Source organism: Aquarana catesbeiana, linkage group LG09, assembly GCF_042186555.1.
Source record: "Aquarana catesbeiana isolate 2022-GZ linkage group LG09, ASM4218655v1, whole genome shotgun sequence".
Classification (NCBI taxonomy): domain Eukaryota; kingdom Metazoa; phylum Chordata; class Amphibia; order Anura; family Ranidae; genus Aquarana; species Aquarana catesbeiana.
In genome coordinates, this window is record NC_133332.1 from 79331986 (window position 1) to 79358081 (window position 26096).

Genomic DNA, 26096 nt, shown 5'->3' on the forward strand with positions numbered 1-26096 from the left:
TGCGGTTATTATTACTTTTTTTTAATTGAAGTAAAGTGAAGCTGTATTAACCAACACCGAGCCCGCAATAAGAATCTATGTTTTAAAGGGACTGTCACTGAGAGGAAAAGGGACAAACTTCTGCAGGTATGAACTGCACACACTTTCTGTAGGACTTCTAAACCTTCCCATCATGGCTGAACCTCCGAGGGTTCTGAGAGGCAAAGTTACGGCACTTTGCAATAGTGTGGAAGCTAGCGGACTCCTTCCTACATCCTGCACATACCCACTGTCTAGTGTGGCTGCAAATCATAGTGATTGGCCAATAGGAACGTCCGACAGAAGCTTAACCATAATCTCCAACACCACCCAGAAATGTTGGGGCTTCACCTATTAACACACTTAATGCACTGAGGACATTGGAAAGGCTTTTACCCAGTGTGAGTCTTTTGATGCCTCAACATGGCATCTTTTAATGAGAAGGCTTCTTTACAGTACATGCAGACAAATGGTTTCTCCCCTGAGTGCTGCCGCAGGTGGACAATCAGGCTGGCGTATTGGCAGTAACTCTTGCCGCATTCGCTGCACACGTGCCGCTTCTGTTCTGCATGCATGCCGGAGTGCTTAACCACGCTGGATTGCCGAGTGAAGCCTTTCCCACACACGGGGCAAGAGTATGGCTTTTCACCAGTGTGGACTACCTGATGGAGGACGAGGTGCTGGTGATTGAAGAACCTCCGACTACACTGGTTACATTGATAGGGTCGCTCGCCAGTATGTGTTCTCATGTGACTGGTCAAGTGACTTTTGCATTTGTAGGTCTTATCACACTCATCGCACGAAAATGGACGCTCTCCACTATGTATCTTCATGTGTTTCACAAGAGTCCACTTATTGCCAAATACTTTCCCACACACTTCGCAAGGAGAAGACGGCTCTCGTGATCTTGACTTCTGTGTCCTGGCTCTTTTATTTTTTGGTTCCGATGGTAAATAGTCTTGGTCTGTGCAGTCTGCTAGAAGAAAGAGTGACAGTTGAGGATCTCCCTAGTAATTTGCACTGCGTACAGGTTTTAAAAGTCCAGAATTTTGTAGGAGTTATAATTGGTAAAGGCCAACCTCACAGGGAATGGATATTTCAGTTTTATGTGGGCACTGGTGGGTTGAATCATCAGCCAACTATTTTTATCTATCAGACTTCACTGGCAATTTTTCTGCCTCCTCTTACAAAGCTTTAAAGTGAACTGAGTTCTTGCCTACACAAGGCAGAGCAACAGGTTCGCTTTAATGTGTATCTCCATAGACACATACACTTGGAAGCAAAGGTAAGCAATATGAGTCTTCACTTACACAGAGCTTTGGAATCCCCATTTCACAAAACAAAGCATCACTAAACCCACATCATAAAAAAAAAAAAACTATCAATAAATGCTTTATTACATGATGTTCATACTCACTCAGTCACTTTGATATTTGTTTTCTGTATTCTGCAAAACACCTGATTAATCCTGTGATTCTTTGTCTCCCCCTTCTGTCCATGTCCCCAATTCAGCTAGGGATTTTGCAAAGCAGTGTTGGCAGCTTTGCACATGCTCAATTTTCTGTGAGTTCCCTATGCTGAGCATTTCTTCCCCATCACATCTGAGCAGCCCATGTCACTATAGTGTCACACATCTGGGTGTATACAGTGGTAAATGACAGCCCACTACCTCCCTCCTACCCACTAACCAGCTAAACACAATGGGGGTGGGATATTACATGGAGATTGATGGAGGCTTCACCTACCTGTTATTTTTTGCAGCCTAAAATGAAGACACAGTTTTTGTTTTATCCAGCTACATTTACTAGTGCAACTTATAACATCCAAGTGAAAGTTATAACAACATCCAGGGGCGGACTGACCATTCGGGCACTGCCCGAGGGCTCGGGACCAGTAGGGGGCCCCATGGGCAGGGTGAACAGGGCAGCGGGTGGGGGAAAGGACTTTTTTCAGCCAGAATGTCCGGCAGCTCTGTCCTCTGCAAACGGACAGTGGTAGGAGGAAGTTTTTGCATTGCTCACTCACTTCTACTGGGTTCTGTGTGCTAGCTCCGGGCTTTTGCAGGGCATATGTTGGCGGGTGCCCTGGGTCCCGACACCGCATCCTTTTGATTCCTTGGCTTTTAACCCCCCTGTCACCTGTCAGACATGTATGCATCATAGCGGCGGCACCGCTGTGAAACTTTTTAAGGAGGTGAGAGATGGTTTTGCAGAGAGGCAGGCAGCTGTGGAGAGGTTGGAGGTGTACTGCAGCAGTGACAGCTAGGGACAGGGGGATTTTTTTTAGGAGGTGAGAGTTGTGAGATTGGGAGGGGGATCGTGAAGAGGTAAGAGCCGTGAGGGAAGTTGTAAATAGGTGAGAGTTGTGAAGGGAAAGGTGGGAAATGTGTTGTGCTGAGCTGAAAGCTGGGTGGGGAAGGATTAATGGGTGGGGGGGTGTTATTTTTGCAAAGGGAGGCGAGAGTGTTGAAGGGAAGGGGAGGTTGTGTAGAGAAACAGCTGTGAGGAGGTTGGAGGTGTTGTCCATTGGGGATTTCGGGGGGGTTGCTGAAGATGGGGTGTTGAAGAGAACTGTGGATTGGGGTAAGCTGTAGATATGGGGGTGCAAAAGTGAAATGTGGAAGGGGGACACAGATAAGCTGTAGTGTGGGATGCAGAGGTTAGTTGTGGACTGAGGGTGTAACGTGTGCAGAGGTGAGTTGCTTATAGGTGTGGGGAAGCTGCTTAGGTGAACTGTGGACAGGGGTGCAGAGTTGAGCTGTGCACTGTGGGAGAAAAAGGGGAGCTGTGGACTGGTGGACAAGAGGGGAGCCGTGGACTGGAGCAGAAAAGGGGAATTGTGGACTGGAGCAGAAAAGGGGAGCTGTGAACTAGAGTAGAAAAAGGGGGAGCTGTGGACTGGGGGAGAAAAAAGGGGAGCTGTGGACAGGAGGAGAAAAAAGGGGAGCTGTGGGCAGGAGGAGAAAAATGGAAGCTGTTGACTGGGGGACAAGAGCGGAGCTGTGGACTGGGGGCAAAAAGAGGTGAGCATAGGTAAGCTGTGTACAGGGGGTACAGAGGTGAGTGTTGAAGGGGAAAGCGCAGAAATAAAGAGGTGAGCAACAGAGATATATATATATCCCAACAGACTAAAGGCTGTATTTAAAGCAAAAGGTGGGTCAACAAAATACTGACACAAGGGGGTGATCCTTTTTCCAACTCAGTGATTCTGTTTTTTTTATTTTTATTTTTTGACATGTTGGTCCACTTACTTATCTACCCATTGTTTATCTATTTTATAGCATACTACTCCTGATGATTGGCTTTAAATGCCATGAAACGCGTTGAGTCCATACTCAAGGGTGCCAAGTTAGAGCTTGTAACATCATGAATTCATTTTACAATCTCTTGTGTTTTTTATATTATGTATTGTTCATTATGACAATTATGTAAAATGTTTATTTTACTTATTATTGTCTTTTGTACCAATTATGTCCTATGTTTAAATATTAAATATGTTACTATTATTAATTATGGGTTTCTTCTCATACCCTTGCATTGAATATGTTTATATCATTGAGTATATATTATATGTTAGCATTATTTATCAAATTTAATTATCATAGGGACTACCAATTGGGGATTGGTTACAATAATTCTTCTCTACTAATATAATTTACACACCTACCCTCACCAACAGAGACATACCTCATCTAAAGTCCCGCATCCATTTTTCTCGTGTTTCTTGCATATTGTTTAGGGATGGAGGCATGTCTCTGATATGTTTGGGCTAAATTGGGTCACTTTTTGTTTTTTATCATCATGTTGGTGTTCTATCTTTCACTTGGATGTTATAAGCTGCACTGGTAAAAACAAAAAAAAACTGTGTCTTTTTTAATTTCAGGCTGCAAAGCAACAAAACGTGATCATTTTAAAAAGGAAGGTGATTCTTTTCTATATCCACTGTATACATTTGTATGCAAATTTAAAACAGTTTGACATTATTTATTTTTACCCTGTATTCCAAAGGTTATTATTTTATTTTTTTTAACATTTGACCAGCAGCAGAGGACTAGAAACTCCTCCTGCTTATGTTTTCCTGCAGACAGGCTGGGAGAGAGAGCTGGGTCACGTGACAGCTGTATATCAATTAGTACAAAGGTACTTAGATTTTTTTTTTAATAATTACAATGCCATCATTCACATACAGAAATAGAAGGGACAATGTGAATTAAACAATGTGTGTTTAGTATCACTTTAAGGCCTCTTGCACACTGCAGCTTGAACGAGCTCAGTACAGCTTTTTTTTTTTTTTTTTTTTTATAATGAGCTAAAATACAGCCTATTAATTGTAATGTGCCTATACACACAGGTGTGTAAACAAGAGCATTCTTCAGAAAAAAATATGAACAAAATCTTTGCGTGCAAATGCCCATTTACATATTGTGCAGAACAAAAACACGAGAATAAGTTTTCACGTAAACGCATTTGTGCGAAAATGCGCACAAATACATATATAAAAAAAGTCCAAAAAAGTCGACGCTCAAACAGGAGTATCGTGTGCAAGAGGCCTTAAGGATAAGTTCACCTTTGTTTGTTACACATTTCACCCGTTCTTAAGATGTAACATGTTCCCAATGCTGCAGCCGCTGCCCATTCCCACCCTCCCTCTGGCAGCAGTATCGTAGCGGCTGTCAGCTTGTAGTTCTCAAAGAACTATCATGGTGCTGTGGAGCGCCGTGGTAATTCATTGATTCTTCCTGTCAGTGTATCTGCTTGCCCGCACACAGATACACTGACAGATCTGCAGGAGACCTGAAGAAGTTAACAGAAGTAAAAATATCTTCTTTTTACCAATGCTAGTAGCATATGGGGTTAAAATAGGTAAAGGATAAGTTCATTTAACCACTTGAAGTCCAGGCAATAGCCAAATGACGGCCACAGCGCGGACCTCAATTTCCAGGAGGCCGTCATAGGACGTCCTCCCCTGTGCACACGCCCCACGCGCACCCTGCAGGGCGCGCGATGTGATCACCGAGTCCGGGGACTCGGGTGATCACAGATCCGAGTAAGGGGCTGATCCCGGCCCCTTACCATGTGATCAGCTGTCAGCTAATGACAGCTGATCACATGATGTAAACAAAAGCTCGGTAATCGTTTTTTTTTCTCCTCACGCTGACAGCGTGAGGAGAAAAAAAAAAGCCGATCACCAGCTTATGTTAAAGGGACATCGGTCCCGAAGAGGAAGGAGACACATCTGCCTCATCTGTGCCTGAGAGTGCCACCTGCCATTGCCACCTGCCAGTGCCCAGCAGTGCCACCTATTAATGCCCACAAGTGCCACCTATCAATGCCCACCAGTGGTGCCAATCAGTGTAAGCAATCGGTGCCCATTATTTCCACCCATCAGTGCCCATCAGTGCCGCCTCATCAGCGTACATCAATGAAGGAGAAAAATTACCTGTTTGCAAAATTTTATAACAAAATATAAAAAAAATATACATTTTTTTTTTTTAAATTCTGTTTTTTCAATTTTTTTAACAAAAAATAAAAACCGCAGAGGTGATCAAATACCACCAAAAGAAAGCTCTATTTGTAGGAAAAAAATGATAAAAATTTCATTTGAGTACAGTGTTGTATGACCGCGCAATTGTCATTCAAAGTGCGACAGTGCTAAAAGCTGAAAATTAGTCTGGACAGGAGGGGGGCTTAAGCTCCCAGTAGGCAAATTTTTTGCAGGTACAAAAAAAAAAAAAAAAAAAATGTACCTTTATTCTTATTTTTTATTTCTTATTTCTTTTTTTAGTCTGTAAAGCATTGCACCAGCGATCAGCAGATCACACAAAACAAATAAGTAAATAAATAAATAATAAAATGCACATTTTTTTACTTGCAAAAAAATTATCTTTTTTTTTTTTTAAAGTGAACTTATCTTTTACCTATTTTAACCCATATGCTTCTAGCATTGGTAAAAAGAAGATATTTTTACTTGTGTTAGCTCTTTATGGTGAAGACCAAAGAGCTGTCGAAGGACACCAGAAACAAAATTGTAGACCTGCACCAGGCTGGGAAGACTGAATCTGCAATAGGCAAGCAGCTTGTTGTGAAGAAATCAACTGTGGGAGCAATAATTAGAAAATGGAAGACATACAAGACCACTGATAATCTCCCTCGATCTGGGGCTCCACGCAAGATCTCACCCCGTGGGGTCAAAATAATCACAGGAACGGTGAGCAAAAATCCCAGAACCACACGGGGGGACCCAGTGAATGACCTGCAGAGAGCTGGGACCAACGAAACAAAGGCTACCATCAGTAACATACTACGCCGCCAGGGACTCAGATCCTGCAGTGCCAGACGTGTCCCCCTGCTTAAGCCAGTACATGTCCGGGCCTGTCTGAGGTTTGCTAGAGAGCATTTGGATGATCCAGAAGAGGATTGGGAGAATGTCATATGATCAGATGAAACCAAAGTAGAACTGTTTGGTAGAAACACAACTCGTCGTGTTTGGAGGAGAGAATGCTGAGTTGCAACCAAAGAACACCATACCTACTGTGAAGCATGGGGGTGGCAACATCATGCTTTGGGGCTGTTTCTCTGCAAAGGGAACAGGACGACTGATCCGTGTACATGAAAGAATGAATGGGGCCATGTATCATGAGATTTTGAGTGCAAACCTCCTCCCATCAGCAAGGGCATTGAAGATGAAACGTGGCTGGGTCTTTCAGCATGACAATGATCCCAAACACACCGGCCGGGCAACAACGGAGTGGCTTCGTAAGAAGCATTTCAAGGTCCTGGAGTGGCCTAGCCAGTCTCCAGATCTCAACCCCATAGAAAACCTTTGGAGGGAGTTGAAAGTCCATGTTGCCCAGCGACAGCCCCAAAACATCACTGCTCTAGAGGAGGTCTGCATGGAGGAATGGGCCAACATACCAGCAACAGTGTGTGACAACCTTGTGAAGACTTACAGAAAACATTTGACCTCTGTCATTGCCAATAAAAGGATATATAACAAAGTATTGAGATGAACTTTTGATATTGACCAAATACTTATTTTCCACCATAATTAGCAAATAAATTCTTTAAAAAATCAGACAATGTGATTGTCTGGATTTGTTTCCACATTTTGTCTCTCATAGTTGAGGTATACCTATGATGACAATTACAGGCCTCTCTCATCTTTTTAAGCGGGAGAACTTGCACAATTGGTGGCTGACTAAATACTTTTTTGCCTATATATATATATATATATATATATAAATATATATAAATAAAATGAAATTCCTGAAACACATTTTAACAAAAGGTGTGCTTACCTTGACTGACTGTGTCCTCATATACTGACACATCTGAATCTTTGCTTTTCTCTGCCTCCTCCTTGATGCGATTGATAATATTGTAAACATGTTTCCGATCATGAGAACGAGGGACCTGGGGAGATTCTGGAGGGACATGAAAATGTGCAGCTTTTAAACACGTGAAGGAAGAATTCCTCTCTATGTACTACAATGATTCCAACAAAGGGTAATCAGTCCATCTGTAGAGAGATGCCCCGTGCAAGTAGCATTTTACAGAGTTCATCAGTCCCTGCTCCAACTCATAGACCAGTATTCCTTCTGCAGTCATACAAGTGTACCCCAAATGTGAATACAGGGGGGTCCAACACATGGTAGTGGAGAAGCGCAGAGAAGACACACATCAGTGGTTTGGATGGAGAACCTGACATTTTCAGATTTACTTTAAAGCTCAAATCTGGGCTCCTGACCCTTCCTTTTCCAAAGTTATTATGACAGTCATGTGATGCCCTATGGTCTTCTTTACCTTTACTCCTTACTAGGTGGTCCTCAATGTTGCAGAGAGCAGTGCTGACATGATGTCAGCCTCCCTCTCTGCAACATTACATGGTAAATGTAGTGTGTTGTGATGATGGCTGTCCATGACACCCTGCACTGACAGTATGTCCTCAGTCTACTGGATGTAGAGTAGATTACAGCATAGAAAATGACTGCTTTCATGAATGTTCTGCTCTGTCAGGAGCCTTTTCCCAAAATCAGAAATGACAGATGTAAAAATGTCCATGTAACATAAGTAAATGATTACCTTCATCAGCACTGTCCTCAGTGTCACCAGAGGACTCTCCACCAGGTTCAGATTTAATACCAAATGAGGAAATATAGGTGAATCCAGATGCACTTTGGGCTTCTTCAAAAGGTAGGTGAACATTTACAGTAGATAGGAGAGCCGATGTCCCATCTAAAAAGAGAGAATGTACACCTCTCAGGTTATATGGAAATGATTTACCCTTACCATAATAACTGTACAGATCTATTGGACGAAACTGTTTTGCTTTCAGTAAAGGAGACCTAAAACTGATAAAAAATATTGGGTGGACATACAGTTTACGATTTCTGTAATATCTGATCTGCCTACATTGTTGGATCTATAAATAATTTAGCCATGTTCAGACTGAGTTGTTTGGGACAGGTTTACTTTAAAGAGAATCTGTCAAGATGTAAATATGGTAGCCACCATTGTTGGCTTGCTTCTGAGGGTGCACACTCAGGGCTGCCATGATTATCCTGGCTCCGCCACTTAGCAGATCACCAACTCAGAACAAACTTAGATCAGGTGTCCCAATACCAGATATGACTATGCTTGTTCTAGGTTAGTGACGCAGCAGTAAGCAAAGTAGGATGAAGAAGACAGTCCCTAAACATGTACCTGCAAAGGTTATTCAGCAATAAACAAAAACTGACAGTTCTTTCTCCCCATTTCTCAAAATCCATTCATCTTAATGGATCTCTTTCTTGAGCTCCAATCTAAATCCACCCTCTATACCCACATCAAGACAAGCTCCTGAGAAATTAGACGAGAACCTTCGACTAACTCTTTAGTGCTTTTCTTGCTCTAAAAGGTGTCGATAATGGCCGACAATAAATTAATATTCATTTAAATTCATGATATTAATTAAAAAGTTGAATACAATTATATACAAAAACTTGCAAAATCTACATTCGGTGTGCACCTCTGATATTAAATATATATATATATATATAATATACACACACACACACACACATATATACACACACACACACTTTTTTTTTTAATTATGGGCTTCCATGCTGGTTGGATTCCAAAAAAGAGCCAAGGAAAAAACGGACAAGAGATCTAACTCTTTTGCTGTATATTCTATTTAAAAAAAGTTTTGACTTTATATACATTAAGTATCAGAGTTGCCTACTCTTGTCCTATGCACGCAGTAAGCCAGTTTAGGAGGAAAAAAAAAATAACAAAACTTTACGGTTTTGTTTTTTATTAATTCATTAAAGTGTGTTTTTTCCCAAAAATTTACGTTTGAAAGACCGCTGTGCGAATATAGTGTGACATAAAATATTGCAACAACCGCCATTTTATTCTCTAGGGTCTCTGCTAAAAAATATATATATATATATATATATATATATATATATATATATATATATATATATATATATATATATATATATATATATATATATATATATATATATATTTCTATTATGTTTGGGGGTTCTAAGTAATGTTCTAGAAAAAAATACTGATTTTAACTTGTACACAAGTGTCAGAAAAAGGTTTAGTCTTTAAGTGGTTAAACTTCCCTCATTTACAGACCTTAAGGCTCGGTTCACACTGGGGCGACTTGTCAGGCGACCTAGTCGCCTGACAAGTCGCCTCCCGTTCTGTGCTATGGAACCGTTCTAATTGGAGCGACGCAAGTCGCTCCGACTTAGAAAAAGGTTCCTGTATTACTTTGGGGGCGACTTGGGGCGACTTGCATAGACTTCTATGCAGAAGTCGTCTCGCAAGTCGCCCCGCAGTCGTTTGCAGGTCGCCTCGCTGAGGCGACCTGCAAGTCGTGCCGCCCATGTGTGAACCGAGCCTTACTTGATCTAAAAGGATGAAGTGTTACAATGTTTCTCCTTATCTCCATCTAAGTGATGTTGTCCTAAACTTGGGATCTGTGAGCAGAGAACTCTGCATAGAATTGGGAAAATGCTTTGTTAAGATCATGGGGGGGAATCGCAATCTGATTCTTTAACAATTAATCGTACAGCTCTACTTCATAGTCAATACTTGCCAGTAAAAAGATGAGGTTCTTCACCCGGCTCCTCTTTAATGCAGAGATTGATGGGGCAGTTTTTTTCTGTACCTTCCTGCACTGTTGGTTGTTCTGAAATTTAAAAAGAAAAAACAAATCACATCAAACTGTATCTCTTAATCATAGATTTCAAACCACAGAGATTATATAAAAGCTTTTTTTCAGGCGATTGGACACTGGCAAAAGAGAAGCTACAGGGACAATGCCCGTATAACTCTTTCTCCCACTTTAAGCAAGCCTTCGTTTTTTGCAGCTATCCTTAGACGATATATGGCTTCTTCCTACTAAGAGGAACAATTTTCTTTTTTTGTCTATTGCTTTTTCCCAAGATTCTTCTATCAAGTTCTAGCTACATCATAGCCACCATGGTTCCCCACTTGCATCTTCTTGGATGAATCCTTATCAGAGCCTTGGGGATCTGTACCTACTACACTTTTCTGCCCTGACTTCCTTCACCATAACACACATGGACAATTAGCAGGTGGACTACCTCAGTAGTCAACATCTGGATCTAGGGAATGGTCTCTCCACTCTGAGGTGTTCCAAGCCAACCCTCGCTCAAAAGCGGAGGACACCAGACATGGATCTTCTGGCATCAGGGTTTAACAACAAACTGCACAGATTTGTTGCCAGGTCCAAGGATCCTTAAGCCTTAGCAGTGGATGCCTCGGTGATTGAGTGGCTTCAATTCAGCCTAATCTATGATCTTCCCACTCAACAGCTTCTCCCTTGTCTGCTCCGCAGGACTGAGAAAGAGGGTATTTCATGGATTCTCTTTGCACCAAAATGGCCCAGGTGGACATGGCGCTCTGCAATACTCAGACTCCTGGCTGACTGTCCATGGGCCCTTCCAGATCATTTGAATCTTCTGTCCTAGGAGCCAGTTCACCATTCTTCTTAGTCAATGGCTTTAATAGTTGCCCTCTTGAAACCCAGGTCCTGAGGGACAGAGGCCTATCCGACTTGGTAATCTCTACATTCCTGAAGGCTAGAGATTCAATGTTCCACAGTGTCTACCACTGCACACAGTGGGTTGACTTTGCATGTTGCAGTGCTAGGAAATTCCATCCTAGGAAGAACACTGTCCTTCCTTTAATCTGGTCTGGAGCACCATCAATGGACAAATCTCAGCCCTTGCCATTCAGTTTCAAAGACCATTTGCAGTTCATTCCCTAGTTAAGGCCTTTGTGCTGCTCACGTCACTTCCCTGTACACTCCCCAGTAGTGCTGTGTGAACTTAATCTGGTTCTATCAGCTCTGATCATCCTTTAGTTTAAACCAATCAGGTATATTCCTTTAACCAACCTCACTTCCAAGGTGGCCTTTCTTGTTGCCATCATCTCTATGAGGCAGGTCTCTGGGTTAGTGGCCTAATGCCCCGTACACACGGTCGGACATTGATCGGACATTCCGACAACAAAATCCATGGATTTTTTCCGACAGATGTTGGCTCAAACTTGTCTTGCATACACACGGTCACAGAAAGTTGTCGGAAAATCCGATCATTCTGAACGCGGTGACGTAAAACACGTACGTCGGGACTATAAACGGGGTGGTAGCCAATAGCATTCATCTCTTTATTTATTCTGAGCATGCGTGGCACTTTGTGCGTCGGATTTGTGTACAAACGACCGGAAGTTCCGACAACGGATTTTGTTGTCGGAAAATTTTATAGCCTGCTCTCAAACTTTGTGTGTCGGAAAATCCGATGGAAAGTGTGTGATGGAGCCCACACACGGTCGGAATTTCCGACAACAAGGTCCTATCACACATTTTCCGTAGAAAAATCCGACCGTGTGTACGGGGCATTATTGTGTAAGAAGTAGAAGTTCAGTCAAATTCTAACTAAGGCTAAATCTACTCCCACCACCATTCTAAGACTATTCTATCTACCCTGTGAAAGGCCTAAAGTAAGGTATAATGGAAACAGAAAAAAAAAAAATAATAATTAGCATGTTAATGAGGGAGGAGGGAGGAATCAGGGGAGGTGAAATATAAGCAGATTAAACTTCAGTTTTAGAAAAACTATATTATAGGACTGCAGAATATAACTGAAGCAAACAGAGAAAATGTATAGAAACATGGGAAGAACATGCAAGATGAATGTAAGCAGTGTGCTTAGTAGGAATTGAAACCAGGATGTGCGCACGTCAAGGCAATAGGCCATGCATACTGATGATGTCGATTCTTTAAGAACTTCAAATTGAATACCTACCAGTGGAATGATGAAATTCTTCAAATGGCTCCTTCTTAATGCAGAGATTGATGGGGTAATTGTTATTGTTTTCTCTACTTTGCTGCATTGGAGCTGTTGGTTGTTCTGAAATAAATTAAAAGAAAAAGCCACATCAGATCATATTTTCCTTAAACTTCCTCCACCACTCCCCCCCCCCCCCCCCAAAAAAAAATCATTGGAATGCATTTGCAGTTACTGTAGTGGACAGCTCACCCTCTCCATAACCTTCCCCATAACATAGGGTGAGGTGCACTGTAGGTCACACTCAGCACAGATTTTAAGCAGTATCAACTGTGTTTTTTGGCACTTAAACAGATACAACAAAACTCTTTCAAAGTTAAAGGATAAGTTCCTCTTTTGTAATATGTTACACTCATATTCAGGGTGTAACATGTTATGAACAGACCGGCCCCCGCACCTCCCCGATCTAGCTGTAAAAGCGGGGTTCCACTCCCTCCTCGCTAGCGGTCACAATTTAAAAAAAAAACATAAGGGGCTCTGCTCGCCTGGCTGCGTCATTGATTGACAGGGCTCTGTGCATGGAAAACTACAGGGTCCAGCAGCCTTTGCGGTGTCGAGTGCCATTTTAGTTCATTCCTGCTGCCTGTCGGATTTTTTTTTTTTTTCCGAAAAGTGAACTTATCTTTTAAGTTAAACAAATCAAGAAGGAGCAAATAAGAGTAATAGATTGTTAGGGTTTACATACACAAATATAAAGCAGGCCTATCATGAGATAAATATGAAGGCTGAAAATGTTGACCTCTCCTCCTGATAAATCACACTTGGCTTGGATAAACCGGCCAATACCTGGCTTCAGCACCTCCTAAGTCACTGACCTGTAACAATTAGAGAGTAGGAATTTTGACTTTGATTCTGACTTTCCAACTTTTGCATGCTTGTTGGGTCTGTGATTCACATGGATTGAAGCCAGACAACTAGCAGTGCTTCACCTATGTTTCTCTAATGACAGTTCAACCTTATATCAGGGTAACAGCCTTTCAACTGCATATGAAGATTGGCACAAGGATAACCCGAGGAATCATAAGTACAAAAGGAAAAAATATATACTGGAGGAAACAAACTATATTGATCCCTAGAAGCTGATACATTCATAGTCTGTTACCAAGCAACTGTGCTTCGCCATGGTCCTGTCTATTTCTAACACCCATGAGATGGTGTGCTCAACAGCTCCCCATGATCAACTCCAGAAGAAGCTTTTCTTCTACCCATTGGTGGCTTCCCATGCTTTGTTATGCACTGTGTCTCTGCATGGAGATGTCCATCTTGGTAGAGGCAGGGCTTTGCTTCCTCATATAAGAGCCCCACCTTGATGACTGGTGATCTGATGACTGATGGGGTAATTATTAAGAAGCGGCAGGAGAGATGGTGGAAGTACAGATCCTCAGAATGAATTAAGCAGAAACAAGGAGATACTTGCACTGCAGGTCCTTGGGTACAGCTTCCTCTCCACCAAGGAGACCAGTGATCAGCACAGTTCTGACACAAATCTCACTCCAAATCTGCTGAGACTAGCAGTCTGAAGGAGCAATGCATTACAATGCAGATATGCAGCTAGGAGACTCAAGGCACATGAGTGTCTAGGTAGAAGGAAACTGCTGTTTTCTCAGGAGGCAATCAAGATAAAAAAGGTAAATCTTTCAAGGTGCTGGTTAGGCACAATTACCATTTCTAGATGCAGGCAGCTTCCTTGATAATAGACTGTGAAGATGCTGTATGTTTTTTGGAATTTTTGAAGTTAGATTGATAAATGTTCTCACCAAAGGTACAGGTGTCCTGGGTCTTCTTAGGTTGCTCCCAACGTCCCTCAAGATATCCCCCTTCATTCTCAGAGATGGAGACAGCAACATCCTCACACTTTAAAGGCACCTGAAATAAAGGGTGGATCATAAAACATTTTATATAGGAAAAGGCAACTTCGGAAGAAAAGAAGCAAAATGATCCGTTAACTGCTGGTAAGGTGGAAGAGGCAAAGACCCTTGAGCTCGATGACCACCAGAGTCTGGTAGAGAAGGAAATAATATACAGTGCATTCATAAAGTATTCAGACCCCCTTCACTTTTTTCGATTTTGTTGTGTTGCAGCCTGATACTACAGTTGTTTAAATTCTTTTTATTTTTTCTCATTAATCTACACTCAGTACCCCATAATAATGACAAAGCGAAAACAGAATTTTAGAAATGTCTGAATTTATTAAAAAGAAAAAACTGAAATATCACATCTACTTAAGTATTTAGACCCTTTTACTGAGTACAGTACTTTGTTAAAGAACCATTAGCAGTAATTACAGCCTCAAGTATTTTTGGGTATGACGTGACCATCCTTGCACACCTGGATTGGGGAATTATCTGCCATTCTTCTTTGCAAATCCTCTCAAGCTGAGTAAGTTTGGATGAGGACTGTTGGTGGACAGCCATTTCCAGGTCTCTCCAGAGATGTTCAATAAGGTTCAAGTCAGGGCTCTGGCTGGGCCACTCTAGGACCTTTACAGAGTTATCCCTAATGCCGCTTACACACGATCGGACTTTACGGCATACTTGGCCCGGCGTACCGGATTTCGTCTGACAATTCGATCGTGTGTGGGCTCCAGCGGACTTTGTTTTCTCAAAACTTTGACAGAATTAGATTTGAAACATGTTTCAAATCTATCCGACGGACTCGAGTCCGGTCGAAAAGTCCGCTTGTCTGTATGCTAGTCCGACGGACAAAAACCGATGCTAGTGCAGCTATTGGCTACTGGCTATGAACTTCCTTGTTTTAGTCCGGTCGTACGTCATCACGTACGAATCCGTTGGACTTTGGTTGATCATGTGTAGGCAAGTCCGTTCATTCGGAAAGTCCCTTGTAAAGCCCGTCGAAAAGTCGCCCGGGCAAATTATGCCGTAAAGTCCGGTCGTGTGTACGCAGCATAAGAAACCATACACACTATTAGACTTTCTGCAGATTTTTGTCTCCAGATTTACCAAAACCATATAATATATGAGGTCAAACCTTAAGAGTTTCAATTTGTATGCAATCAGGCAGGCCCTTGCACTACATGGTTTTGGTAAATCTGAAGAAAAGAATTTGCAGAAAAGCTAAATAGTGTGCATGGGGTCTAAGCCACTCCTGTGTTGTCTTGGCTTTGTGCTTAGGATCGTTGTCATGTTGGAAGGTGAACCTTCGACCCAGTCTAAGGTCCTAAGTACTGTGGAACAGGTTTTCACTGAGGATATCTCTATAGTTATCTCTATTCAGCTTTCCCTCAACCTTGACCAGTGTTTCAGACCCTGCTGATGCCTAAACCCCCACCCACCCCACAGCACAATGCTGCCACCACCAAGATGCTTAACTGTTGAGATGGTATTGAGAAGATGATGAGTGGTGCCTGGTTCCCCCAGACATAATGTTAAGAATTGAGGCCAAAGAGTTCCAATCTTGGTTTCATCAGACCAGAGAATCTTGTTCCTCACAGTCAGAGAGACCTTCAAGTGCTTTTTTTGCAAACTCCAAGCAGACTTTCATGTGTTTTGCACCAAGGAGAGGCTTCCGTCTAGCCACTCACATAAGGCCCAGATTGGTGGAAGGCTGCAGCGATGGTTGTCCTTCTGGAACGTTATCCCATCCCCACACAGGATCTCTGGAGCTTAGTCAGAGTGACCATCAGATTCTTGCTCACCTCTATTAGTAAGGCCCCCCCCCCCCCCATTGCTCGGTTTGGCTGGGTGACCAGAGTCCTGGTTGTGTCAAACTATAATTCTCAAATGAAAGAAGAGGTCACTGTGCTCTTCGAAACCTTCAGTGCAGGAGAATTTTTTTTCGTTACTTTCCCCAGATCTGTGCCGTTTAATAATCCTGTCTCTGAGCTCGGCAGGCAGTACCTTTGACCTCATAGCTTTTGTTCTGATACAGTATACATTGTCAGCTGTGAGGCCTTTTATAGAGAGTTGTGTGTCTTTTCATATCACGTCCAGTCAATTTTTAATTTACCGGTGGACTCCAATCAACGTGTAGAAACATTTCAGCAATGATTAAGAGAAATGGGAGGCACCTGAGCTAAATTTCAAGTGTTGTTGCAAAGGGCCTGAATACTTATGCCAATGTGATATTTCAGTTTTTCTTTTTCATACATTTGCAAACATTTCTAAAATTCTGTTTTTACTTTGTCATTATGGGGTAGAAATAGAATGAGAAAATAAAAATTATATATACTATATACACACACATACACAATGGGGTTGATTTGATAAAACTGGAGCGCTCAGCATCTGGTGCAGGTGTGCACGGTAGCCAATAAGCTTTGACAAAACTGGAAGCTTGTTGATTTCTATGTAGGGCTGCACCAGATTTTGCACTCTCCAGTTTTAGTAAATCAACCCCAGTATATATTTATTTTACTAATGAATTTCCCACCTCCCTAGTCAGTCGGACAATTTTGTTGGCCAGCTCTGCAATCATCTTCGGAGTCTTGTGCTCCATTCCCAGGAGAGTAAAGGAGAGCTCTGGACATCCAGAAGTGGAGTCACACACGTTGCTTTTAACCGCTACAGCACGAATGCTGAATGTACATCGGGTCTCTTCACAACAATAAAATCCTGCACAAAGAGAGGAAGAGATCCTCTGTGAAACTTAAAGCGGAACTTTACCCATAACAACTTCATAAATAATGGTCTTTAGCAAGAAACATACAGTGGGTATAGAAGAGAATCACCCGCCGTGAAAATAATCACATTTTGTTGCTTTGCAGCCTGAAATGAAGACAGACACAATTTTTGTTTTATCCAGCTGTATTTATAATGTGCAACTCATAACAACCAAGTGAAAGATAGAACACCAACATGTCAGAAAAAAAAAATCAAAAACAGAATCACTGAGTTGGAAAAAAAGATCACCCCCTTGTGTCAGATTTTGTTGAACCACCTTTTGATTTAATTACAGCCTTTAGTCTGTTGGGATATGTCTCTTCTAACTTTGTACATCTAGACTTTGCAATATTTGCCCACTCTTCTTTGCAGAACTGCTCAAGTTCATTTAAATTTAATGGTGACCCTTTGTGGACCGCAGTCTTCAAGTTATTCCACAGATTTTCAATGGGGTTTAGGTCTGGGCTTTGACTAGGCCAAGCAAGGACATTCACCTTTTTCCCCTTCAACCAGTGTGTGCTTTGGGTCATTGTCATGTTGGAAGTAAGCCTTCCCATTGACAACTTTCTGGCAGAGGGCAGCAGAATTTCCTCATGAATTTGATAGTATTTTGCTTCCATCCATTTTCCTTATATCCTGACAAGTGCTCCCGTACCTGCTGCAGAGAAACACCCCCATAACAGGATATTACCACCTCAATGTTTTACTGTAGGAATGGTGTTATTTGGATGGTGAGCTGTATTTTTCCGCCGGACATATTATTTGGTGTTATTGCCAAAAAATTCAATTCTGACCAGAACACTTTTTTCCATGTGGCTTCAGAATCTTCAAGGTGCATTTTGGCAAAGCTCAGTTGTGATTGCATGTGGCCTTTCTTAAGGAGTGGCTTTTTTCTTGCAACCCTCCAATACAAGCCACATTTGTGGATAATTTGAGATATTGTTATCACATGCACACAATGACCACTCAGTCATAAATTCCTGCAACTCCTTCAAAGTTGCTGTAGGCCTCTTGGTAGCCTCTCTGACCAGTTTCCTCTTGGCTCTTTCAATGAGTTTGGAATGAGTTTGGAATTCTGTTATGATCCAGGGGAGGGTCTGCGTTGTACCAAATACCTTCCACTTCTTAATAATAGACTTAAAGTGTAAGTAAACCCTCCTATTGTTTTCAGCCAAGGAAGCTGCCATCTTTGCCTCTGTTTAATCTACAACTGCCATGATGCTGCACATGTGATCAGTTATGACATCAGCCATTGGATGGCTTGACAGTTTGGTTGAGAGCACAACCAATGGGAGTATTACATTTCCGACACGTGCCGGAAATTAAACAGTTTTATGGATGGGTTTACTTCCGCTTTCAATGTACTTCTAGGCATTGATAAAGCCTTTGAATTCTTTTTTTGTATCCATCTCCTGACTTGTGCCTGTCTACAACTTTTTCCCAGAGATATTTTGACAGTGGGACCCATAATTGATTGTTTGCTTCAGTTGCACTACAAGGGACTGAAATGCTCCAGGAAAGCTCTTTTCACGCTGAGCTAATAAAAATGGCCACAGCTGATCACAGTTGGAAGACAAATGGCTTTTTGTGCCATTGAGAAGGTGATTAGCTACACCTGATTGAGTTTACAATTTATTTTTAGGAGGGGGTGATCCTTTTTCCAACTCAGTGATTCTGTTTTTGATTTTTTTTCTGACATGGTTGGTATTCTTTCACTTGGATGTTATTAGTTGCACTGAGTAAAAACATCTGGATAAAACAGAAACTGTGTGTCTTCATTTCAGGCTGCAAAGCAACAAAATGTGATTATTTTAAATGGGGATTCTTTTCGATACCCACTGTACATTCCACATTATAAATTATGCTACCAAAATTAAAGCGTGCTGTAAATTGCCTCCAGTATTGCGCACTAACATGGCCGCTAATTGCACCTGCCCCACAGCTTGTGTATGGAATACCCCACACCGCGATCCAGTGTCTGTATTGCAACCAGTATCTCACCGCCGTCTGCTTGTCACAGTAACCCACTGCATATCGGAATGAAGCCACCTCTGTCTTCTTCCTGTCTCTGTTTTCCTGTACACAGACAGGAGGAACACCATTCCCCTTGTGCTGCACTGATCGGAGGTTTGCAGTGGGTTTAACAGATACTTTCAGGGGAAGAGGGACACAGTGACTGGGAAGGGGGGTGGAGAGGGGCAAGTAACAGGGGTGTAAGAGGAGAGGGATTGGATTTGAAATATCCCTACTCCACCTTCTAGCACAAGTCTGCTCCCCTTCCAAAGCACCCCCAAATACATATCTGACCTCCCCAACACAGTTCCTCGCCCCTTCCAAAGCGCCCACCCAGTATGTATCTGACCCCCCCAGCACAAGTCCACTCCCTTCCCAAAGGGCACCCCCCCAAATACGTATATCTGCCCCCCCCAGCACAATTCTGCACCCCTGCCAAAGTGCCCCCTTGTATTCCTATGGCCCTAGTTCACACCAGTACAGTCAGTTCCGGTGTTCTGTTAAAATAGCCAACTCGTCAAAAACTCCAACTACTTCCGATTTCTTTAAACAATCAATCAGTAATTGGAGATTTTGACGAATTGTTGTTTGGACACAACACCGGCAACGAAATACAGTCCGGTGCACGATATTATGAGCGGAGATTGTTACTCCGATCCGATACCAGCCAACAAAATGACTGCCTCCGAGGTGGCGACAACTTTGTCCTTGTAAGCCGCTGTGCTGTCAAAACAGCTATATCTCCCTGTACCAGACTGTATTCGGTTGCTGGTGTTGTGTCCAAAGCGCAATTCGTCAAAATATCCAATCACTGATGGTTTAAATAAACCGGAAGTGACATTGTTGGAGTTTTTGATGGTTTGGAGAATTTGACAGAACACCAGTGCAGTCAACAAAAGTAGAACATGCTGCATTTTTTTTATGTATGGAACACAACTGGAATGCAGCAAAACTATAGAAATGCACAGGAACGCATGTAAACGCAACACAAATACACACTGGAAGTGCCAAAATAAAAAGGAGAAAAATGCACTGGAACGCATTCAAAATGCATCGAAAACGTGTGTAAATGGAAAAACACATCCAGAATGCATAAACTGAGGAGTGAATCAGCCCCAAAAGTGTATAATAAACCTGCGTGCAGAAAAGAACCCCTTTCCCTATCTGTAAATACCTGGTTAATCACGCCATATCCATGGGCTTACTTTCTTACTGTTGGTGGCACCGATCTAGCAGTTGGTCCTCTGGCTACTACGTTGCCACACTCACTGGGCATGCCCCATCAGCCCCCCTTTAACAGCCAATCACTTCTTCCCCTTCTCCAGCAGCTGTCCCACGTGATTCGTGAGGGAGGCGGCTCCACAGGTTGAATGGCAGGTGCCTGCTCCTATCCCCTCTCACCTGCAGCAAGCTCCTATGATGCCGGTCTGTCTTCCAGCAGGCTGCTCTTCCTTCATCAGCCTGTGTGCTGGTTGCCGGGCAACAAGCCTGGTTCTTGCAAGGACCCCCCCCCCTCCCCCCTCCAGTCCTATTAGCCAATAAGCAAGCTGAGGAGTGAGGAAAAGGCATCATAATAGCATTGACTGCGGGGAGAAGAAAAGAAGACGAGGGGGTGGAGGGGGAGGGGGGCACATGGATTATTCAGGAACATATGTCAGGCTCCTTACAATGGCGTCTGTTTCCTCCCCCCCTTATTTTATTCTTGCATGTGATCACAACAACTAAACTTTATGCTTGCTCCGCCCCCTTATCACAATGCAGGGCGGAGCAAGTACACTGCACCATGTGACAAGGCAACATAACAGAAAAAAAAAATATATAAAAAAAAACAATATATATATATATCATCCCTGATATGATACTTTTAGGTAAGCTTTCCACTTATGCTTCCTTTGTTAGGTTTGCTGCCTGTAACACTGAGCTAGCCTAAATGGGTTCAATGGCGCTTTAAATAAAAGGGAACAATCACATTGAAGACATGGAAAAATTTAATTTTTTTGGGTGTGGGGGGTAAAAAAACAAAACAAAAAAAACCCAAAAAGAAAAAACAAAACTAAACAAAAAAAAAAAACGCTTTAAATTAGAAATGGGATATGAAATATCCTTATTTACCTCTTCTAGAGTGTTTCTGCGATACTTTGGAGTTTATTTACTAAAGCTGGAGAGCGTAAAATCAGTCTCACTTCTGCAGAGAAACCAATCAGGGTTTACTTCCTCCATTTCCCTGCAAAGGTAAAGTATAATGGGCTACTATGCATCGCATAGTAGCCCATTATGTGTCACTTACCTGACACAGGAGCCTGCGATGTCACCGCTGTCCCCTCTGCTATGGAGCGTCCATCTTCTTTCCGGGTATCGCGGCTCCGGCGCTGTGATTGGCCAGAGCCGTGATGACGTCACTCCCGCGCATGCGCACTGGAGCCACTACTAACGCCATATCGCCGTTAGCAGAGGCATGCTCAGTGTGTCTGCGCGCCGCTGTCTACGGCGCATGCGCCGCAGACAGTGGTGCCTGTCTTTTTGCAAATATCTCCTAAACCTAAGGAAAAAAAAAAAAAAATAATCAACGCACTTTTTTTGTTTTTTTTTATCTGCAAAAAAATTAGCATTTATTTCCCATGATTAGCTGCGAGTAGGCAGCCCCTTTGAAAGCAATGGGAAGCTGCCAGCTCTGACAGCTAATCGCACCCACTTGCATGTAATCCCACATGCACCTTTGAGCTCCTATTAACACTTTGGTGGCCACAATATGCCACTGGCTACCTATGAGAGGCAGACACTACACCAGGGATAAATCACCAGCAATCAAAGGGTTACACTTCTATACAAACCCTTTAGAGCCCTTTCACACTGGGGCGGTTTGCAGGCGTTAATGCGCTAATAGCGCCTGCAAACCGACCCGAAAGTGCCGCTGCTTTGTATCCAGTGTGATAGCCCCGAGAAAAAAAGTCCTGCCAGCAGCATCTTCGGAGCAGTGAAGGAGCGGAGTGTATAGCGCTCCTTCACCGCTCCTGCCCATTGAAATCAATGGGACGGCGCGGCTATACTATAGGGTTTTTAACCCTTTCTTGGCCGCTAGAGGGGGGTAAAACCGCCTCAGCGGCGGCCGAATAGCGGCGTTTTACTGCCGACGCCGCCCCTGCCCCAGTGTGAAAGGGGCCTAAGGCTGGCCATACACTATTCAATTTTCCTGTTCAACTTTCCTTTAGATTTACCAAAACCATATAATAGGAGGTCAAACCTAAACACTTTCAATTTGGATGCAATCAGGCAGGCCCTTGTACTACATAGTTGAAGGTAAATCTAAAGAAAATTGAACAGGAAAATTGTATGGTGTATGGCCAGCTTTAGACCGGATTTGAATTATTTATACATTTTAAGCTTCATTCACATCAGGATATGTGTAATTATTGCATGGAATACAGGTTATTGCTGGCAGAGCCACCTGAAGATCTTTTATAAAATAATATACTAATTGTATACAATTGTTCTTAAGGGCCCTTTCACGCTGGGGCGGTGGCGACGTCGGTGGTAAAACGCCGCTATTATTAGCGGCGTTTTACCGTCATTATTCGGCCGCTGGCGGGGGCGGTTTTACCCCCCGCCGGCTGAGAAAGGGTTAAATACCACCGCAAAGCGCTTCTGCAGAGGCGCTTTGCCGGCGGTATAGCCGTGCCGTCCCATTGATTTCAATGGGCAGGAGCGCTATACACTCCGCTCCTTCACCGCTCCGAAGATGCTGCTAGCAGAACTTTTTTCCCGTCCTGCTAGCGCACCGCTCCAGTGTGAAAGCCCTCGGGGCTTTCACACTGGATACAAAGCAGCGGCACTTTCGGGTCGGTTTGCAGGCACTATTATTAGCACAATAGCGCCTGCAAACCGCCCCAGTGTGCAAGGGCTCTAAGACTTTAAGCGTGAAATCTGCAGGTATGTACAATGCTGGACGCAGCTCTGTGCTACATTTTTTTGTACATCGCTACGTTTGTAGACACATTGATTCCTACAGTGCTGCATTTATATGCACAGAAAACGACACTCTGTATGCATTTAAAGCGAACTTCCGCCAAAAAAAAAAAAAAAATATATAAGTCAGCAGCTACAAAAAGTGTAGCTACTGCCTTTTAATAATCGGACGCTCACCTGTCCCACGATACAGCGATACGGGCGTACCAAGCCCCGATCCTCTCCACGGCGCCGGCATCACTACTGTGGGCGCCCAGCTGTGGCTTCACAGCCGGGGCACGCACTGTGCATGCGCGAGCCGCGCTGTGATTGGCCGGGTAATCTTCTGGGACCTGTGACGTGTCCCAGAAGATTGCAGAGAGGGAAGGGGGAGAGGTGATCTTCCTTCCGGTGCAGCAGAGCCCCGGGAGGAAGTGGGAGCTGGATGCCTCTAAAAAGAGGGTACCACCCAAAAAAATGTCAGGGGGTCACCATCACTTAAAGAGGAAGTGCCATTTTTGGGTGAAACATCGCTTTAAATGCAATGTTTATGGCACCTATGTGAATGAGCCCTCCACTAAAAATACACAATTATTCATATCAGTCCCTCCCCGATCCAACCTTCATCTCCTCTCCAGACCCCCCCAGAGATGGAGGAGGGGGGTGACCCCCCAAAGGTGATGAGTGGAGATGGAGGAGGGTGACCCCCCCCAGAGGTGATGAGTGGAGATGGAGGAGGGTGACCCCCCAGAGGTGATGAGTGGAGATGGAGGAGGGTGACCCCCCCCAGAGGTGATGAGTGGAGATGGAGGAGGGTGACCCCCCCAAAGGTGATGAGTGGAGATGGAGGAGGGTGACCCCCCCCCAGAGATGATGAGTGGAGATGGAGGAGGGTGACCCCCCCCAGAGGTGATGAGTGGAGATGGAGGAGGGTGACCCCCCCAGAGGTGATGAGTGGAGATGGAGGAGGGTGACCCCCACCAGAGATGATGAGTGGAGATGGAGGAGGGTGACCCCCCCCCCAGAGGTGATGAGTGGAGATGGAGGAGGGTGACCCCCCCAGAGGTGATGAGTGGAGGAGGGTGACCCCCCCCCAGAGGTGATGAGTGGAGGAGGGTGACCCCCCCCAGAGGTGATGAGTGGAGATGGAGGAGGGTGACCCCCCCCCCCAGAGGTGATGAGTGGAGATGGAGGAGGGTGACCCCCCCCCCCCCAGAGGTGATGAGTGGAGATGGAGGAGGGTGACCCCCCCCAGAGGTGATGAGTGGAGATGGAGGAGGGTGACCCCCCCCCAGAGGTGATGAGTGGAGATGGAGGAGGGTGACCCCCCCAGAGGTAATGAGTGGAGATGGAGGAGGGTGACCCCCCCCCCAGAGGTGATGAGTGGAGATGGAGGAGGATGACCCCCCCCAGAGGTGATGAGTGGAGATGGAGGAGGATGACCCCCCCCCGAGGTGATGAGTGGAGATGGAGGAGGGTGACCCCCCCCAGAGGTGATGAGTGGAGATGGAGGAGGGTGACCCCCCCCCAGAGGTGATGAGTGGAGATGGAGGAGGGTGACCCCCCCCCAGAGGTGATGAGTGAAGATGGAGGAGGGTGACCCCCCCAGAGGTGATGAGTGAAGATGGAGGAGGGTGACCCCCCCAGAGGTGATGAGTGGAGATGGAGGAGGGTGACCCCCCCCAGAGGTGATGAGTGGAGATGGAGGAGGGTGACCCCCCCAGAGGTGATGAGTGGAGATGGAGGAGGGTGACCCCCCCCCAGAGGTGATGAGTGGAGATGGAGGAGGGTGACCCCCCCAGAGGTGATGAGTGGAGATGGAGGAGGGTGACCCCCCCCAGTATATCTTTGTACTGGGAGAGGAGATCCATACAAACACCTCCAGACTGTGTCCTGGATGGGACGGACCCCCCCAGTGTACAGGATCAGGGAGGACACAGCGCCTCCTATGGACAGTGATAGGAGCTGCATGAGAGGTGATAGAAATGGGGGGAATGGAGGAGTCAGTATTTAGGGGGAGGAGAGGGGTGGGGGAGGGGCTGTGTCCTCCACTGATAGGAGATGAGAAAAGTCTACACAAAGTAACACTTCCTATCCCCCCCATCCATCCATCCTATGATGTGATAAAGGGGGATCCAGGAAGAAATCTCTTCTCCTCTCCATAGAAATGGATCTCCCCCACCCCCAGCACACATGGATGATTCTATACACACCAAACACACAACTTTTACCCCAACAAAGATCTTACCTGCTTCTACCATGTGAGTGGGCGGGGCTGCTGACTCTCACCTCTCATTGGCTCACCTCTCCAGCTCCCCCAAAGGCATTGTGGGACTTGTAGTGCTTACAAAGCAGAAATCTCTTACTGGCTACAAGTCCAGACAGCTCAATGCCGAGTCCCAGCTCTGATTGGATGTTTGTCGCCGAATGGATTGCAGGGCATGCTGGGATAGCTTGGCTTTGCAGGGAGGAGATCCTGGGACTACAACTCCCATCAGCCCCAGAGGCTAGGGGGCGGGTCCCTTGTGTGCAGCAGCCAATGAGCATGGAGGAGAGGAGGAGAGTGGGGGATGGGGGTGACATGTAAGGTGAGAGATCTGTGCAGGATTACATTGGAGATAGAAAGAGGATCTGTCATCATTATTCCATGAAATGTCCTCATTCCTGACAATAGAAATCATTCTGCTGATGTTGGTGATGATCTTATGTCTTCTCTATGATGATCACACAGTGATGGGATTGGGTGATTTCTCCATCTATTTCTATTACAGATCTTATTTATTAGAACAATAGATGATCAGACAGATGTGACTTATGACAGCTCAGGATTATTTGGTAGTCAGTATAGAGAACAATGATGTAACTGATTCTCTGTGTGATGTAGATGTGATCATGTGAAAGGTTACATTGGGGGTGATTAGTAGGAATGTGCACTTTGTAATTACAGTTGCTCCAGAGCTTTGTGAATGAGGGGAAGCTCTGCTGACTTCCATCATCCAATCGTGTGCAAGCAAAAATGCTGTTTTTTTTTTTTTTTTTTTGTTCCTTGCATGCGATTGGGTGTTCTTTGCAAAGTTATTCTGTATAATTAAACTGACTCAAATTTTGTGTATAATGTGAATAAT

At 44.2% G+C, this 26096-nt stretch overlaps 2 protein-coding genes across 8 annotated transcripts in view; one reads left to right on the forward strand and one right to left on the reverse strand.

Moving 5' to 3' along the window:
• On the reverse strand, nt 1–25477 carry ZSCAN31 (zinc finger and SCAN domain containing 31). Of its 3 annotated transcripts, none has more exons than XM_073598859.1 (8): nt 25261–25477; nt 16787–16968; nt 14155–14263; nt 12356–12460; nt 10120–10212; nt 8100–8252; nt 7316–7441; nt 1–994 (listed from the first exon to the last, which is right to left on the reverse strand). In XM_073598859.1, the coding sequence occupies exons 1-8, from the start codon at nt 25265–25267 to the stop codon at nt 411–413; spliced, it is 1359 nt and encodes a 452-aa protein (XP_073454960.1). In that variant the 5' UTR covers nt 25268–25477; the 3' UTR covers nt 1–410. The 3 variants fall into 3 exon arrangements, with proteins under 3 accessions (XP_073454960.1, XP_073454958.1, XP_073454959.1); XM_073598857.1 differs by having other exon boundaries at nt 25220–25477; XM_073598858.1 differs by having other exon boundaries at nt 1–991; nt 25220–25476.
• The window catches only part of LOC141107834 (uncharacterized), a 35688-nt gene continuing 35010 nt past the window's right edge, over nt 25419–26096 (forward strand). For 2 of the 5 annotated variants that reach the window (XM_073598849.1, XM_073598856.1), the window contains exon 1: nt 25567–25714. The gene's annotated coding sequence lies outside the window, so the exon portion shown is untranslated. Of the gene's footprint in view, nt 25715–26096 lie in introns of all 5 variants that reach the window. The other 3 variants (XM_073598851.1, XM_073598853.1, XM_073598852.1) reach the window with 3 other exon arrangements.

Coding starts and splice junctions, on each gene's coding strand:
- ZSCAN31 (XM_073598857.1), bottom strand. Junction 10,213..12,355: donor AGAATTTCATCATTCCACTG/GTAGGTATTCAA, acceptor TTTAAATTTCAG/AACAACCAACAGTGCAGGAA. Junction 7,442..8,099: donor TGAGGACAGTGCTGATGAAG/GTAATCATTTAC, acceptor ATGTCCCTCCAG/AATCTCCCCAGGTCCCTCGT.